Source organism: Carassius auratus, chromosome 16, assembly GCF_003368295.1.
Source record: "Carassius auratus strain Wakin chromosome 16, ASM336829v1, whole genome shotgun sequence".
Classification (NCBI taxonomy): domain Eukaryota; kingdom Metazoa; phylum Chordata; class Actinopteri; order Cypriniformes; family Cyprinidae; genus Carassius; species Carassius auratus.
The window spans coordinates 23,124,464-23,135,813 of record NC_039258.1 but is presented as its reverse complement, the minus strand read 5'-3'; the positions used below and the strand labels follow the sequence as shown (position 1 = coordinate 23,135,813).

The 11,350-nt window shown below is 35.2% G+C and overlaps 1 protein-coding gene across 2 annotated transcripts in view; it reads left to right on the top strand.

Moving 5' to 3' along the window:
- The first annotated feature begins 249 nt into the window (after positions 1 to 249).
- The window catches only part of LOC113116578 (regulation of nuclear pre-mRNA domain-containing protein 2-like), a 35,537-nt gene continuing 24,436 nt past the window's right edge, over positions 250 to 11,350 (top strand). For both annotated transcript variants that reach the window (XM_026284817.1, XM_026284816.1), the window contains exon 1: positions 250 to 454. In XM_026284817.1, coding sequence (XP_026140602.1) covers positions 277 to 454 — 178 coding nt within the window. In that variant the 5' untranslated portion in view covers positions 250 to 276. The remainder of the gene's footprint in view (positions 455 to 11,350) is intronic.

Sequence of the window (11,350 nt, the reverse complement as noted above, 5' to 3'; positions counted from 1 at the left end):
ATCTCAAAGATACAGAGGTAATTAATAGGATTTGAAGAATTACCACTTAGGTTAGTGACCTTTCTTTTCTCTAGTTAGTTTTCATTACCGTCAATTCTCCACACTCCACCCTAGTAGGTGGCGGTAAATGCACCTAAAGCTGGTTTGCCAACCGCCATAAAAAGTAAACGAAGAAGAAGAAGAAGAAGAAGAAGAAGAAGAAGAAGAAGAAGAAGAAGAAGAAGAAGAAGACGAAGAAGAAGAAGATTCCGCGCACTGTCGCCCTCTGCCGGTGAAATGCGGCGCTGCGGGAGGGAAGGGACGATGGCGGCCGCTTTGGAGTCATCGATGGACCGGCGATTTCAAGGAGTCTCCAACACGATGGAGTCCATCCAGGGATTATCCTCGTGGTGCATCGACAACAAGAAACACCACAGCCTCGTCGTGCGCTGCTGGGTGAAGTGGCTGAAGAAATGTGAGTTGCTAACATTGCTAATGAACACACACACAAACTGACGGATCTGGATACACACCTTGCTCCGATGACAATCAATGCATGTTGTGCCAAATGCTTTGAGTAATGTTAGGGTCTGGTGTTTTGAGCTGAGTGCAGGATCATTCCGCAGGCCTGACATTTAAAACACAAAGTTTGCTGTTCTTTTAGCCTTGTGCATGAACAGATATGATGCAAACTCGTTAATGCGTGAGAGTGGAGCTCAGATAGTGATACAGATGGTCACGACACTGCTGTATAAGTTAGTCCCGTGTGTCAGTGGTCATCTAGGGCTAGTATGAATGTCTGTCCTGGCAAAGCGTTTCGTGCTGGCTCTTCTGTGTTGATTGTCATGACCATTGACAACTGAAGACTGCAACCTTTCATTTGTACATACCTAACCAAGCAAGAGGTTATATCTGATATAAATAACTGTATTTCTCTGACTGCAGTCAGTGTTTGCACATTGCACCGAAGCTTAAATCATGTTGATATTATGTTTTGTAAGTTCATCCATTTTTTGGCCCAGAGCCTTGTGCATTATCTATCTATCTATCTATCTATCTATCTATCTATCTATCTATCTATCTATCTATCTATACCATCACTGTTTTAGGATGTTAGTTAAGCAGCAAGTGTGTGTTAAACAAGGACGGAATCAGTCGTGTGAGTCTTTAAAGTGAAATGCTATTTGATGACTTGATTAAATGTGTGTTTCTTCTGATGGTATGTAGCTGAGCTGACTTCTGGATAAATGTGTTAAAGTTATTATTTGGGACATCGAAACAGGCAAAATGTAGTTTGGGATTTTATCCATCAACTGTTGATTGGATCGTGACAGTGACCGTTGTACTGGACATATGTTACCCAAACCTTATGAAACATGTAATCTATAATCAAACATGCAAAATTGCAAGATGACTAAATAAAGGAACAAATGAATGAATTAAGTCCTTCACAAAAAGACCAGTAATATGAAATTAAATATTTTACTATAAAAAGTTATATTTAATTGTGTGTAACTGTAACCCCGTAAAGCACATGACATGAAATAGTGTCTTTTTTTTTCTTCAGTTTTTGAACCTTTGTTCAACGAATAAGTAAAAAAATGTTTGCATATGTGGCGTTTGGCTCATATAATATGATGAGGTGAGAATATGGAGAAAAAAACATTTCTGTTTTATTAAGAGACTCAAACTATATGCAAGTTTAATAATATTTAAATAGTATAAACATATTTAAGTTAGTGTAGCTGCTGATACTTAGGCCATATGGCAAAAAAATGAAGATGAAAGGCTTTTACTAGTAATGCAAATCAGTGAGATTTTCATAAGAGTACAGCAGATACTTACATAAATGATTCAAGTGAAGCCAAGTGTACATCTGGAAATAAGTTAATACATTTATTTGATAAAAATCAGCAAAGATTTGACAGCAGTGACCCGTGCATTGTGACCTGAAGAGGGACGTTTGCACAAATGCTAAAAGGCCTTTTACTGGAAGAATATATTTATTCAAGCAGGTCTTCTCAAAGCATACTTTTTAGTCTCTTGAAGAATGTGCATGAATTATTAATGTAATTGTGACTGTTATCAGAGAACTGACATAATTGATCGTGACAGATGATACTTTTTAAGTAATTCAGATCAATATAGACAGACACCGGATTTTAATATTCTCCTGCCATAAATGTTTAATCTGAAACTCCTACAAATGCATACGCAAAAAGATCAGCCGCAAAAATAACCGTATCAACACATTTTTATTGCTTTTCACTGCATGTCATTAGTTAGTAGGATACTAAAAGAGGGTTTTGCGCTGGTGCAGGCTGTTGTTAGAGTGAATTTGTGTTTTCATTAAGTGCATCTGCTGTGTGTTTCATGCAGATAAATTTTCAGTCACAGAACATTGTTTTTGCTTCAGATTTTGAAATGACAAAATCTAACCTGGATTAAAAACTTCTCCTGTTGCATGTATGCAGCATCTTTGTTTGGATCGTGATTAAAATGCTGTGGTTACCTCTAATTTTAAATAACGTCCGATAAAGATATTAGTGTGTAAAACAATTCTGATTGGCTGATATTCTTTGTGTATATTGAATACAGTGTATAGATAAACAGAATTGTATACATAAACACATTTTAGCAATGATCGCTCAAATGTGGTGAACAAACTCTTAAAATGATGTAATGGAGGCAGGGTATTTAACAATTTAACAATAAACGTTATTAACCAAAGTGAGCCTGACATCAGTGTACTTAACAGTACACTTCACATCACTTCATAGCACAATAACTTTAAAACACAAAGAGAACACATAAACTTTGATATATTCTAGATTCATTAAATGTAAAGTAAAACATTTCAAACGTTTTTTTTTATTTTTTATTTACATTTCATTAGTTTCAGTAATTGACAATTCCTACAGGATAAATTGTTGGCATCTCTTGTTCTTAAAATCACAGTAATGGGGAAGACTGCTGACTTTGCGAAAGTCCATTAGACAATCATTGTTGTACAGTATCTACAGTCAGAGTGCTGTAACGGAGCATATTAAATGCAAAGTTGAACAAAAATCTATATCACAGTTTTTTTTCTAAATTATGCCGGTTTCCCAGTTTATGACGTTTTTTTCCTGTTTCACACATACTCCGCCTGTAGTGCATATGCAGTCTGCAGCACGGACTCATTGTGCTTTCACACAGGACGCTACTGATCTGTGCCTGTTCAACCCAAAAACACAACATTTGTTCATTGTTTTGAATTCATACTTATCAAGTTTTTTTTAGCATTGTTAGGCCGGGTTCACACCGCAAGTTTCAGCAGAGCAGAAGCAGCGCAGCGCGCAACTGAACAGCAGATTTTGGTCAGAGTGCGCTATAATGGGTACGTTCGCCTTTTTTTATTTCCCATTTAAAATACATTTAAATAAAAAGACTAGGCAAGCTTTTTTAATAAATAATTTAATTGTTACCTACTTTTGTTGGATCTTTGTTTTGCTGTCTTTGTTTTCCGTGCAGTAGTTGTTGAAAGAAGAAAGGCCATCGCGCTATATTTGTTATTAAGGAGACTAAAAAGACCCAGACTTTGGGTTCATCCCATTAACCGACATAGGAGAGAACATGGTGCATATTACCAGCTTGTCACTGGGTTTGTTTGCAATCAAATTTACCAAAAAACACCCTGAAAACCAATTTAATAAACGGTTTTAAATTATGTGTATTGTAAATGGTTCACAGCCTTGACTTCCTGCTCATCTTGAAATCAGAATTTAGTTGTTTATTATATATGCATGTATCACCTGCTTTTGTTATTTGTGTGCAATTTAGAAATTGTAAATAAATGGTTCCAATTGAATCAATTTTGAATCAAATATTGAGTTTTTTGCTCGTGTGCCAGCGAAAGCTTCAAAAACACTATACAATTAATTACCATCTGCAATAAGATGCAATAATCCCATGCTTTTTCCTTCTCCTGCAAGTCTTTATAAAGTACATTGTGTGGATCATAAAGAACTTGATATTTCTCAACTTCCACGATGAGACGAGTGTCGTCCATTATTGTCTTTCCAGGTGCACTCTGAAGACCACTGCCTGTGATACCACGTGCTGTTGTTTATGATTGTTAGCACGACATCCGTTCTTGTGCCAATACATAGGCCTAGTTAAAAGAATAGAACAACTACTAATAATAAATAAATCTCCAAGGCTAAGCTAGCAATATAAATTATTTAAAGTTGTTTTTGTATTTCGGCAAAAAAAAGTCTATTTTTGGATAGAACTGTAAGTACTTTAACAGATTTTGTAAAAATATATATATATATATATATATATTAAAAATAAAATTATAATATAAAATAGAAAAATATGTGGTTTTAAATATCATACATTTTTTATGTAATTTGCTAAGAACACAGTAGATATCATTAATGCAAATTTTGGGCGAATTTTCGTTTAAGTACATGTGTATTTTGGCCATGATCATGATCATTTTGGCCATGGTCACTTTATCTTCTATACATATTTTTTTATATTAATTTCCTTTTCGTAACATACTCTAGTTCTTGTTAAAACACCCTAGATGTGCTTTTTTGTGCAGTTAGAGCACTTTTTGTGTGAAATCATATTTATTTTGTCCATCGAAGGTGTACTTTCACTTTAACTGAGCGTCAGCAGCGCTGCAAAAATAGACCCAGCGCCGAAACGATCGTGGCACTGCTGCTTCTGCTCTGCTTCTGCTACGCTCTGCCGCGCAGCTTCTGCGTGCGGTGTGAACGCTCTCATCTGTTAACATAGGCACCGAAAAAAATACGCGCTGCTTCTGCTCTGCTGCAGCTTGCGGTGTGAACCCGGCCTTAGTCTTTTATCTCAGAACAGTAACAATCTTTCATATAGACATTAGTTTAAACTCATTATAATAAATATAAACTAGAGATCGACCAATATGGGTTTTTCTATAGCTGATGCCGATGTTTAGAGGTCAGGGTCAGCCGATGGCCGATATGTGCTGCCGATTTTTAGGGTCGATACCTTGAAGTTTTCCCCTTCATTTGCATGCTAAAATGTCACACTAATAATCAGTGGATGCACAACATTTCTAAACTTATCATCATTTATTGAGCACTGACAGAAGTCAATCAGAAAGTCAATCAATCAATTTTTCAAGTTTGCTGGAACATAAATGTAAACTTAAATATACATTTAAATAAAATGTAATGAATAAAAATCAATTAAACTGTAAAATACAAAAACTAAAATATAGTGCTGCAAACACACTAGCAACCAGCAACATTTGTGTTTAGTATAGATGACACAGAACATCTAAAGTGCATTATAATTTCAATCTTGCATCGCAGTCTGTTCATTATTAAAATAAAGTACAGGCAACCAAACATATAAAAGGTTACACTACTCAGTTTGAATAGACCGTAGTATACCGGTCCACTGTCCTGTTATGCCAAGGATGTTTTTGCTCATGTGAAGAGGATGATCTTTTCCGTCTAGTTTACATGAAAAAAAATAAAAATATTATAGTTTAACATTCAGATACATTGCGAATGTGGAAACATTTGGATATGCGCAGAACGAGACCTGAGCAATAACTTCCAAATACATCTAATCAAACCCGTGCTTGCTCGTCCTCGTATGCACGCACGCAGGCACACACTCAGGCACTCATGCGTCTCGATCTAATAGTATTCTTTCAAACAAATAGGCCTAGTGGAACGCAAAAATTCTAAATCGAATATTTTGCAGAACAGGATCAAACAAAAAAAGTACTGGTCATAATACTTGCATAAAATGTTTGATATGAAAAAGCAGTTCACTGACAGTTACAGTTATGCGCCACAGTTATGTTTGGGATCATTTTATTTTTAATACTGTGTCATTTGAAAACATTGCAATTGCATTTTAAAATAGAGCTGCAACTAACGACTATTTTTTCTTTCGACTAATCTAACAATTATTTTTTCGATTAGTCGACTAATCTAATGATTATTTTTATAACAATAATGTTCTTTTTTTAAATTAGCTAATGAATCCTTATGATAACTTTACCAAAAAAAAAAAAGTACAACTTCTAATATAATATTTCAACCTTTATTCATTTTGAACTTATGTGATTGAAGTTTTTACAGTATAAAATAAATAAGAGGCAAAGAAAATTATTTTACTATGATAAATATGAGCTTATGATAGCATTTATAATTAAACCACAGTAGCCATAAATTTACAGTTGTCTGAGACGTCATGAAAATTTTTTTCCAGGCGCGTCCGCACCGCATCGAGTTAAAAACATCTCAACTTTTCAGAATGCCACAAGCGCAAGAATATCAGACCTGAACCAGGAAGTTGGTCACCAGATCACACAGTAACTAGTTAAACCGTAACCGGAGAGCGCCAAGATGTTTTCCTCTGAGGTGCTCGCGTATCGCAGTTGTGCTGCCGTGGTTCACCATATCGGTTTTACAAAGGGAACAAACAAAGGGCCATTTAATTTGTCCTGTGTTTAAAGTATTCACATACTTTTGATAACCATAGTCTCTGTTTTTGTGATAGAATGCAACTTTCTCCATTCACATTATGCCATTACGCGAGATGTAAACAAACAGTGTGACGCGTTGACGCATTGCACGCACGTCGACGTATTTTTGTAATCGATGACGTCGACGCGTTGTTGCAGCATTATTTTAAAATACAACAACGAGCACCACAAAACCATTTAAAGAGATGCATTCAGCGGTCTCCTTGACGGGAAACAGTGAACAAAGTAACATGAACTAAAACGTATGGCGCACTCTTCATTTTATCAAATGATCATAATCAACATCTATTCATTTTACAGTCCTGCTACTAGCATTTTATTCCCCTTTAATTCGGTTGAGAAAGCTTTTTTTTCCAAGTGGCTTTGCACATAATAATACCGCTGCAGACGCATTTTGCAGTATTAAGGTTATTAATTATTATTAAGGTTATTATGACGATCGATCATGGAAATGATTGAATATTGACATCCCTAAATATAAATGAGTTGGATGGAAACCTGGCTATTGTCTGCATCAAACCATGCTTCCGAACACATGTGATTCACCGTTCTGGGCAGCTCCAGGACATCTGTCTCTCCGAGCACGGTGCTGTCTGTGAGCGGGGCGGAGTAACAGAGCCCTCAATCACGCTGCAGTGTTTGTGAGAGCTGCCAACTTCTCCACCCCATTTACAGAGTGAGATTCTCTGACTACCTTTATCTCCCAGGTCTGTTGTTGAATCTTCCAAACGTTTTGGCTTGGGGTCCTTCACATGCACAGCAGCACTTTCCACCGCACCAATAACACGGGTCATTGACCGATGCCGATATATTAAAAGATGACAAATATCGGCCAATATATCGGCCGAGCGATATATCGGTCGACCTCTAATATAAAAAACGCATTATTCATGCATTTTACTTCTAGGTTTGGATAATAAGCTGCTCAAGAAAGCGGCAACACATTTAAACACAATAATTAGCCTAATTTTCTTGTTAAAATATTTAAAATTAAAACACCACAGACAGAAACAGTCTCATGCCTTTTGCATTTAAATCTTTATTACAAGCAATCCCACGGGTCTTAATGAACTTTGTTTTTCTGCCTCGATAAAAGTGAACATATATAGATTAGGGAAGCACCGGTTGTCCGGCCATAAATCAGAACCGGACGGTTTTTGCTTAAAATACGCGATCGGCAATCGGCCGGATTTTCGCCTTTTTTTTTTTTTTCGGTCGATTTTCTCGTAAGTGCGCCCGCGTGCACATACTACATTTGTAATAATTCACTATCATGTAATTTGTGTGGAAGTATTTCGAAATCTGTGCGCAGGACACGGGCAGCCGATCAGCACTGGGAATGCAGAGCTACACGTCTGAGACACAGATAACAGGAAGCGAACTGCAGACTGCACAAAATAAGAGTCCCTTTCCAGCGCTCACTGAAGCTGTGCGAGTGTATCTGTACCTGTCCGCACCCTACACAAGAGGAGAGAGTGAAGGGATGTTCAGCTCAACTTCTCACATGCTTGCACACGTTTGAAAAGCCAGAAGTAAACCTCAGTTCTGTATAGGATGATTATTTTTATTTTACCTTAAAATTATATTGACTGAATTTGGTTTTAAAATCACCTGCTGTAGCACACTGAGAAGTGTTTAATTCATCCAATTAAAAAAAAAATTGGGTAATGATTCACATCTATATTGTTTAACTTGAGACAATAGTTATTTATTTTTCATTGGCTCAAGTAAAAAAAAAATATAGATGTAAATCATTAACTTATTATTATTATTATTATTATTATTATTATTATTTATTTATTTATTTATTTATTTATTTTTTTATTGGTTGAATGAAACACTTAGAATCTTTGTTTTATTCACACCAACATTATTTGATTTTAACATTTTGGAATAATACTTATATAGCATACTTTTTTTTAGTCTCACTGGTAAAGACCTTGTTTTAAATTTAAAACCAAATTTAAAAACTAAAATACTGAATGCTGATTATTGCAGTTATTGCCTTTAATTTCACATGTAACATGTAATCTTTTAATTTAAGGCCAGTTCTCTGTAGTTTCAATCCAATTCAAAAACAAAAGCTAAATGCTGATGTCTGTACAATCTAGGTTTGTATTGAATGTAGTCTACTTACTGTGCAGTTACTGCCGTTAATTTCAGATGGTTACGGTTATTGTTTCCAATAGCCAAAAGCCAGTTTGGCCTATTAAATACCAAATAAACATCTTGTTTATGCACACTTTTAGCTTAAACGGTATCTGATTTGGCCAGTTTGCTTGTAAAAACAAATCTGAATCGGCCATGAAAAATGATGATCGTGCATCCCTAATATATATTTATTTCCTTGTTTATCTAAAAGTGCACTTTTTCTTGTTTTAAACCTAGCCAAAAACACGTGTTGCTTGTGAAACAGCTTTAATTAATTAATTTAATGTGGAATTTGAACAATGTGCATCCTGACCTGTGTCCTGCTGCCTCTGCACTAATAACATCTTATGTCACAAGAAAATCTCCAATCATGTCAATCATAGGGCCCTATGAAATCAGTTTTATTTTTTTCCAAATTCCATTTTTTCGGTTTAAATTTTTCTGGATTATATTTTTTTCTGTTTAAGTTTTTCTCAACTCCTTTTTAATGGTTAAATTTAATTGTATTAATCAAAAAGCTTGTCTAATTAATTAAAATAACACATTTTTATAACAATTTATTAAGTTTAATAAAAATTACATGTTTAGGGCCCTATGAATTTTTTTTTTCTTCACCATATGTTTTATTGTTACCTAATTCTGTGTTTTAGAATGTCTAATTGTTTAAATGCACACAACATCTTATTTTAATCTTTTTTTTTTTTTTATAGCCACTTTCTTCACCTCAGAAATTAAGTTTTTTGGTTATCAAATTAAGACCTAAAACATTCATTTAATTTTTCTTTCAATTATTGAAAATTAAGGAAACTTATTTTTTTGGTAAACCAAGGGGATTTACTATTAAAAATAAAACATGGAAGAAATATTGTGTGATTATTCCTTACAAAAATAATGTTTGTTTCATTTTAGTAGTAGTAGTGGGATATGTACATTCTGCTGAACAATAGGAAAACATTTCTGGCAAATACTTGTCTTTAAATTAAAACAGACTTTTATTTTGACGGGTTTACGTGAATACATTTACAGTTCTATGTATGCGATATGATGCTAGTTTTCTCAAATCAAATGGTCAAATGCTCATGAATTGTCTCTCAGAGCAGTTCTAGAGATGTTGTTCATGCGCTGAAATCACCGCGAGCGTCACGCGTGCTTCAGTGTGTGAAATAAATGAAGTCGCGCTTCTGCGCCATTCATTAACACAGATACGCAGAACATGCAGGATTCATATTTAAATAGACTTTTCTCGCTTAATATTTACAGATACTAGTCCATATCGTGATTTGATGTAAGTGCAATTACATACTTTTTGAATAATATATATATATATATATATAAAACACATTTATTACGTATTATGCATTTAACTAAAGGATCCTGCAAGCACTTTAATTCCCGACACCCTTAACTCATACTGCACAAAAATTGGTTCAGTAACATTCAATGTTACAGGGACTGATTATTGCAAATGCAGGTCCCACTGTGTTTTGGTTAAATAATTTTTATTTACTTATTGCAAAGGTCATTGTCTGTTTGATTGTCTTTAATTGATTTTTCCGTACATTTCTGCCATATTTATATAAACTGACAGTCACCACTGATAACCGACTAATAAATGTTATTTTCTGTGAAGTTGCTTTGCAACAATTTGTATTGTCAAAGGTGCTATTCAAATAAACACTAATTGTGTTCTTAATGACAACTTTCCAAAAATAATATATCCTATTCTAGGCTTGTTGCGATAGTCGGTGTTACCGGTGATACACAGTGTTTAACCCACCTACCGAACAGAGCACTTGACCACCGGCACCGTCCCCATCGTGTTGAAGTTTAAGCCTATAGCATTAAAGCACTTAATTCAGTTAGTGACTACGTGCCTTCGTAATTAAGCGGAAGGAGCGCTGCAGTAAAGCAGCACGTGTCCGATTTCATTTATCACTTGAGGAGTGTGAGGCGAGCTAACTGGCAAAGGATGGCTGAAGATCTGATTTCAAAGCGAAATGCAAAAGCACCTATTTGGAAATATTTTGGATTCAAACCAAATGCCAACAGGGAACCTGAAAACGTTAACGAGGCAACCTGTAAACTTTGCCTGATGAAAGTGGCAAGCATCTGGAGGTAACACTTCGAATTTACACGCACATCTTCAAGCACACCACAAAAATGAAGCGGCCAAGATGGGTCCAGCGGCAAAAAAATCGACCACAAAAGCCTGACACACAAACACAGCCTTCGATAAGTGGTGCATTTGCGTGAAGTTTAACGAAGTTTTTGATGTTCGTTCGTTTCATATTCGATGGTTGTGCGGTGTTTTTTGCTTTTTTTTTTTTTTTTGCTGAAAAAGGCTGGCACTTTATTTAACGAATAGTGAATTTTTTATATATAATTTTTTGTTTGATACTATTTGATACAGTGGTTCGTTATGTTAATAAATGCACTTTAAAGGTGTTTCATAAGTGCTATTGTTTAGTTTTTGCATGGTGTGTTGTTATTATTCATTTTGCAATAAAGATGTGTGTAATACAAGCGAGTGTCTTATTGTTTTGTGTATTTTTATTAAGAATAAAATAAATTAACCCATGATTAATTCAAACAAATGCTACTGAATTGCCGCTAATTAAAGTGAAAGTAAATTGAGACGTGTGGACGTCTGCACGACCGCATTTTCGGCCACCCGAAATCCCC